Raw genomic sequence first — 7,558 nt, forward strand, 5'->3', positions numbered from 1 at the left:
TCTGAATGTCCTTCAAGAAGCCTGAAAAAATATTCCTGAAGACAGTGTGTTAAAGGGTTAAAGGGTTAAAGAAATTAGAAGCTGCCTCAGCGTTCAGGCTGTGATGAAGAATAAAGGCGGCCAAACCATAAGCTCATTAGAAATGTGCAAACTCTGCCATTTTTGCCTTATATACTGTATTTCCATGTATGTTTGCACATGTTTCAATACATTACGGCATCATTTCCCATTTTCCTGGCAAAATATATAGAAATGAGGCGTGGCAGCAGCGCCAAGCTGTTTGAGAGAAGCAGATTCAACACGTTTTTAACTCGATTTCAGAAACAAAAAAAATTATTTAATACTCACTTATTATTTATGATTTTAAAGATTCAGACATGTAAGCATAAACTGAATTCTTCGGTATTTGTTTTGTTTTGGTTTGTTTTGTTTAAGAATAAACGAATCTGCTTCCGGCTTCCGGCAGATTGGTAAACAACAGACGTCACTTCTCGTCGGTTCAGGCGGGCTGTTTGAGAGCAGAGAGGTCGGACATGCTAAGCTTTAAGCTTGTGTAACTGAAGTAGCTTTCTGTATATAGTCTAAGGTGTTGGTTCGCCATAAGAGACATATTTAACTTTAATAGTCTTGTCCAGATCGAAAGTTAAAGCTAGGCTGGCTTCTTCACTCAGCTGGAGGGAGCACTGTTACTGCGGTTATTGTTAGCTGACCAAAAAGCCTTACAAGCCCCGCAGAGTGCCGAGCTATGGACCGACCATCAAGGTGAGCTATTGTTTTTGCCTGTTAATCCATGCTTGTGCTGGTTCTAAAACGGTTTCTTTTTGTTGTTGTCTACACACAGGAAGACAAAAGCAGTGAATTACTGTGAAAGCAAGGACTTTGACGATGGTGAGTTTCTTTAAGAATCAATTATCTGGTCATTTTGATCCACAGTCTGGTGAAAAAAAAAAACAGCCGTGCAACCACATCATGTCACTGGACTCTACTCAAACTTGCATTAAGGCTTCTTAATCAAACCTTACCTGAAATCAAGTATTTACACAAAGACACCTTCCAGGTGAACACAGCCTAGCTCAACATAGAAAAAACACTGCTTTGAATGCATCTTTTATGTCAAAAATTCTGTAATGTATTAAAGAGATGAGAGAAGCTCCGTAAGAATCGGAAGTTAAGAGAACACAACCAAATTAATATTAAAGTGCAAGATGCTCAGATTTCCACAGGGAGTGACCAGGATGGACCGGATTAGAAATAGAAATACCTACTACCTGTACAGTTCAGAAGTTTGGAGAAAGAGTCAGAGAGGCATGGCTGAGATGTTTTGGACGTGTACAGAGGAGGGATAGTAGATATATTTGACAAAGCATGTTGAATATGGAGCTGCCAGGCAGGAGGAAAAGAGGAAGGCCACAGAGAAAATTCATAGATGTAGTGGAGGGGGACAGGAAGAGTTCGTTTCCACACTGAGGACCATAAAAACTAGAAGCTGCTGCACCTTTAGTGACAGCTTTCTGCTAATAACTGGGGTTTTGAACATCAGACAGGCTGCCCTGTGCCACTGGAAATAATGAACATCTTTATTGTGTATATTAAGCTGCTGGTTGCCCTAATTTCCTTTGGGATCAAAAAAGTATCTCGCTAACTTGACATATTTTTATTATTTCTGTGACAAAACTCAGATTACCTTATTAGACGTCTCATGTTAAATTGATGCAGTCATTGAAATGGTGCCATTTCTTGCAAAGAGCTGGTGTGATCAGAATAGGAACACTGCAACAAAAACCAGGCCATTAGATATTGCTGTTCTGCAAGAGACTCACTTATATTCCAGGAAACTTTCTGTACAATAGGGCACACATGTGTAACCCTAAGCACTCTCTTTCTTGTCTTAACAAAAGTATCTTTGTTCTCTGTCCTCATTTTGTGACAGATGAGGATTTTGCCTGTGTGAGGGCACCACCCAGCAAAAAGGTCAGGGAGGATGGTACACAAGAACAGAAGAAATCACTGGGCAAGCCCTTGACTCAAGAAACCAACTCACAGTCGTGCCAGAAGAGCAGGTGGGTGGCAGATTAATTTGACACTAGATCCTACAGCCAGAGGGCTGTAAAAATGAGGGAACAATATGTTCATGTAACCTGAGGTGGACAATTGTTAGGAGTCTGAGATGCTCTTTAGTTTGTTTCCAGTAGAGGGTGCTGCATTATGGTATTGCTGTATTTTTTAATTTATTTATTTTAATCTTTGGCCCTTTTTTTTTTTCCCATGCTTCTCCCATTCCCAGTGAACTCCACTGTCACTCCCTTCTCTGTTCCAGCCCACTTGTCAGCTGATCAGCATTTGACCAGCATTTATTAAAAGCTGAGCACAGCAATTGAGAGCATATTTTTATCTCGGGATTTTTTTTTTTTAAGTCCAGACCAAGGCCTTCTGTGCAATTTGAAACTAACCTGCATGTCAACAAAATTCATAGTTTAACATAGTTCACCATTGTGTGTGTCATGTTTCAGTTCACTAGTCTAAAGCCAAATTTCCCCTCTGTACCCAAATTTCCCCTCTGTGGGACAATAAAGGCTGTTTCTTCTTCTTCTTCTTCTTCTAAAGAAGCCATTCCCAAAATCAAGATGGCCACAGCCCATTTTTGAAGCCTGAAAATGTTACGCAGCCCCACCCAAATCTCTGATCGTCACATGACCCTTTTCGCTGATTCATTTTGATCTTCTGAGGTTTTGCTTCTGTTGATCAGATCGATTAAATAAGAGCAAAATATCGAAGATTTTTGTTCTTTTGTAGGTGTAGGTATTAAATGTAAAGAAATACCAGTTCGCAAACTAAAGATACTTGGATCTAACTGCAATGTTTTCCATGTGGAAAATCTGCTGCATCACCTGCTGTGATGCATAACTAAGTTCATTTGAATTCAATTTTATTTATATAGTGCCATATCACAACAAACAGTCGCCTCAAGGTGCATTATATTGCAAGGTTAAAAACAGTACAATAATTACAGAGAAAACCAAACAGTCAAAACGACCCCCTATGAGAAGGCACTTGGCGACAGAGGGAAGGAAAGATTTTTAACAGGAAGAAACCTCCAGCAGAACCGGGCTATGTTTCCGCACTAGTAAACATAGTCTGCCACGACGGGTTGGGGCTGAGGGGAGGGAGACAGGACAAAAAACATGCTGTGGAAGAGAGCAAGATATTAATTATAACTAATGATTAAATGCAGAGTGATGTATAAACAAAGTAAAAAGGGGTGAATGAAAAGAAATACTCAGTGCATCATGGGAACCCCCCAGCAGCCTAGGTCTAGAGCAGAATAACTAAAGGATTGTTCAGGGTCACCTGGCCCAGCCCTAACTATAAGCTTCATTAAAAAGGAAAGTTTTAAGATGGAGAAGCTGTCTGTTCCTTAAATCCAAATTGGGAGCTGGTTCCACTGAAGAGGGCCCTGAAAGCTGAAGATTCTGCCTCTCATTCTACTCTTAAGTATTATAGCAACCACAAGTAAGCCAGCAGTCTGAGAGCAAAGAGCTCTATTGGGGTGATACATTACTATGAGGTCCTTAAGATAAGGTGGGGCCTGATTATTCAAACCTTTTATAGGGGGAGAAGGATTTTAAATTCAATTCTGGATTCAACAGGGAGCCAATGAAGAGAAGCCAATATGGGAGAAATGCTCTCTCTTTCTAGTCCCTGTCAGTACTCTAGCTGCAGCATTTTGGGTCATCCAGGCCTTTATGTCTTTAAGGCATTCCTGCAGTTTAACTAATTGATGTGTGTCATCTGGCTTCATGGACAGATAAAGCTGGGTAACATCTGCATAACAATGAAAATGTATACAGTGCTTTCTAATAATACTGCCTAAGAGAAGCATGTATAGGGTAAATAAAACGGACCTTAGCACAGAACCCTGTGGAACTCCATAAATAACCTTAGTGGGTGAAGAAGACTCCCCATTTACATGAACAAATTGGAGTCCATTAGAAAAATATGATTCAAACCACTGCAGGGCATTATCTTTACCATAACACATATGGCATGCTCTAGTCTCTGTATTAAAATATGGCCAACAGTATCGAAGGCTGCACTGAGGTCTAGCAGGACAAGCACAGTGATGAGTCCACTTTCAGAGGCAATAATCAGCTCTTTGGCAACTTCACTAATGCTGTTTCTGTACTGTGATGAATTCTGAAACCTGACTGAAAATCTTTAATAAATCGTTCCTCTGCAGATGATCAATTAGCTGTTTTACAACTACTCTAAGAATTTTTGAGAGAATAAGAAGGTTGGAGATTGGCCTATAATTAGCTAAGACAGCTGGGTCAAGTGATGGCTTTTTAAGTAATGGCTTGATTACTGTCACCTTAGAAGCCAGTGGTGCATAGCCAACCAATAAAGACAGATTGATCGTATTTAAGATTGAAGCATCAAATAATAGTAGGACTTCTTTGAGCAGTCTAGTAGGAATAGGGTAATAAACTGGAAAACTGGAAACAATAAGTTTATTCAAAGTTATGTGTTGGTTATGAGTTCATCACTATTGGTGTAGGAAAAGAGATTCAGCAGGAGCCCAGTCAGCTTACTAGCTAGTCACTTTCAAAGTGTATACTGCCCACTGTGAGCTCAGGGAATGTAGGTCACGTGCACGAATATGTATGATTATGTCAGGATAATCACTAAGTTAAAACAAGATTATAAAATAAGTTTCTTACCCTCAGTTAAATAAAAATAATGGCACAGAAAAGACATGAAACTCTTCTAAATTTTGATGTCAATCATCAAAATTCTCAATAAATCAGCATTTTTAAGGTATCTGAGGAGTATACTGAGAGGTGAAAATCATGCCTTGAATCTTGACAACATTAATTTTTGCAGAAAGCCACTGGATGAAAAGCTGTGTGAGAGGGATCTTGAGGCAGCAATCACGCTTTCCATGCTCAATAATGCAGATGAAATAAAGGACCAGTCTCCTGCCAGTAAAGGTATGAGTTGGCCTATAAAATGATGATTAAATTATGTGATTAAAAATGACTTTTGATTTAATTTCCTGTTAAATTTGTCTAGGCGATGCTAAATTTCCAGTAGATGAAAACACAGATCCAGCCTCGCTGCTCCTGTCTAACTGCAGTGTGGATGGTGCAGTTATGGGTAAAGTCCAGTAAATTTATACATTTATTTATTTGGAGATTTAATTTCCTTCCCTCTATTTAATATTATTTGTTTTCTTTAGGCTTGGACAAAATCACATCAGAGAAAGGGTCACCTGCCCCATCTAGACAGAGAACAGCTGCCTCCAAAGCTACTGAGGAGCTGAGAAAGAAGGATGATGATGAAGACTATGAACCTAAACTGACACCAGGTTACCACTTTGCCATAACCTTTTAAGTAGTTCGTATCCTTTTTTTTTTCTTCTTCATTTTTTGTCTTTAAAATTACAATAATGCCTTTGCAGATTCAGAATACGATGACGATTTCAGTGAACCATCCGAGAGCGAAGATGAGGAGTTCAAAGTAAAGAAAGTCAGCAAGACTAAAAAGAAAGAAAAAGCAACAAAGAGTGAAAAAACCAAACGGACTCCAGCTTCCAAAAAAGAAAAGCAACCATCAAAACCATCAAAGTCTAAATCACAGGGAGCAGGTACGGTCATGAAGTTCATCAACATTTGTCTTTTAATCATAATTTCATAATGTAATGAGCCCTATTTCTTCTCACAGTATCTTCCACCCCGGTGAGAAGTCCTCCAACAACCACACCTACAACCAAAAGACCTGCGTCATCCTCCACAGTCTGCATATCGAAGCCTGCAGCCTCTCTGAGTACAGCAGTAGGCAAAATGCCCAAGTGGAACCCACCAGGTACAGAATGACTGAATGGTAGCACAGGTAGAACATGTTCCTGTAAAATTGAATGCTAATTTATTGACTTATTAACAGAAATAAGTTAATTAAAAAAAATTTTTTTTTTAATGTCAATTTTTCCGATTTTTCGCAGGTCAAATTGGAAAAAGTCCCTCCTCGTCCCAGACTCCAGCAGTGAAGTCTCCAAGTCAGGGTTTGCGACTCGGGCTGTCCCGCCTCGTTCGAGTGAAACCTTTGCACCCGAGTGTTGCAAGCCACTGACTGAACTGACCCCCTGTCAGTGCCACAGTGTGTGTCACAGGTCAGGTTATGTTGTGTTTTTAAAGTTCTCAGTTGTTATTATTAAGCAGAGACTTGTAAATATTAATTTCTGTTATTCTTGATTTGTACTACAATACAAAATGCACGATACCAGGAAGCTTATGGAGATTAAGGGTGCCTTTTTTTAACTCTGGACATTATTTATGGTTATGTCCTCAAAGTGTGAGTTTACATCTGAGTTGTGTAATTTTTGTGGTCCTAAACTTTGTCATCTTACTACCAGTCAAAGCACATTCTTTTCTCTAGTGTGCAAACACTGTAAATCTTGTAGATACACTTAATAAAAATAAAAAAAAAAAAAAGGTTACATTTGTATGCTGTTTCTACACTAGTAAACATATTTCTGAAATTGTGCATAGAAGCACATTTATGGCTAAATAAATGATAAATGCAGAGCATTGCCTTTCACATAGTCCTCTAATAGTGCCAGGACATCAAGTATTCATCATTACATGCTAATGCCACCATATTATTTATGATTACAGTAGTCAGAGTTGCTTAACTTGTGCACCCTGGAATATATTTTGAAAATGGATGGATGTCTGAATACAGTTTATTTATGGTGAACTTGGCCTGCATTATGATTGAAACTTTGCTGTTGTACAAAATCCATGTTGTGCGTATGCTTGGTCGCAGTTGTGCTCACTGCATCGATTTTACACATGAAAATTAACATCAGGATGATAATTAGAAGATATTAAAGCCTATTGAAACTCTGTTTTGAAATTCCTTAATTCCATTTGTGGGTATTTTGTATCTCTACAACCAATGAAAATAATTTGTTGGTTCACATAAGAAAAAGATTTTGGGAGAGCCTAACTAGTCTTTCTTGAATCCTGATATCACCCAGGATGACCTTGTAGCTTCTATGTGGTCATCACATGTCAGATAAATGTGGAGTAGAAGCATAAAGATGCATTAAAAATACATTACTGGTTGCTGGAGAGCCCTAAGCTTAAGTTCACACCGAAGCCAAAAGTGGCTAAAACGTGAATAGCACAAATCACACGGGATCTGATCAAAACATCCTGAAATTTGAATGACGTCTGTTTTAGTGATGCCATTTGTTTCATGAACCAAACACATTGAAACTTTATATCCACATTTATCTGTAGCTATTGCACCAATAGAATTTGTATTTGGTTGATTATTTCTTTGTTGTAACAATGCTTGACAATAAATCTGGAAAGGCTTACTGTTGGAAAGCCTGTTCATTTCCCCTTAAATGGTGCCACATTTGTAAGGGAAATGCATTTGTGGGTTACGCCCCTAAAAAAACAACAAATCGTCTCTGCCAATGCCAAACAGCTTAAACAGGTTTATTTATATAAAAAAACACTTGGTACACCTCGTGATTTAGTAGCTTGTAGAA

At 38.8% G+C, this 7,558-nt stretch overlaps 1 protein-coding gene across 1 annotated transcript; it reads left to right on the forward strand.

Moving 5' to 3' along the window:
- The first annotated feature begins 484 nt into the window (after window positions 1-484).
- rad51ap1 (RAD51 associated protein 1) lies at window positions 485-7,263 on the forward strand. Its single transcript, XM_030720121.1, has 9 exons — window positions 485-762; window positions 842-888; window positions 1,931-2,060; window positions 4,882-4,988; window positions 5,071-5,154; window positions 5,237-5,365; window positions 5,459-5,644; window positions 5,722-5,862; window positions 5,999-7,263. Exons 1-9 carry the CDS (start codon window positions 746-748, stop codon window positions 6,124-6,126), a joined length of 969 nt encoding a protein of 322 aa, XP_030575981.1. The 5' UTR covers window positions 485-745; the 3' UTR covers window positions 6,127-7,263.
- The last annotated feature ends 295 nt before the right edge of the window (window positions 7,264-7,558 follow it).

The sequence above is a fragment of the Archocentrus centrarchus genome, chromosome 23 (assembly GCF_007364275.1).
Source record: "Archocentrus centrarchus isolate MPI-CPG fArcCen1 chromosome 23, fArcCen1, whole genome shotgun sequence".
NCBI classification, from domain to species: Eukaryota; Metazoa; Chordata; class Actinopteri; order Cichliformes; family Cichlidae; genus Archocentrus; species Archocentrus centrarchus.

What these genes read in the sequence shown, in the direction of transcription:
- rad51ap1 (XM_030720121.1), top strand. An exon ending in CAGTCGTGCCAGAAGAGCAG is followed by an intron (nt 2,061 to 4,881) that starts GTGGGTGGCAGA and finishes TAATTTTTGCAG; the next exon opens with AAAGCCACTGGATGAAAAGC. An exon ending in GCCCAAGTGGAACCCACCAG is followed by an intron (nt 5,863 to 5,998) that starts GTACAGAATGAC and finishes GATTTTTCGCAG; the next exon opens with GTCAAATTGGAAAAAGTCCC.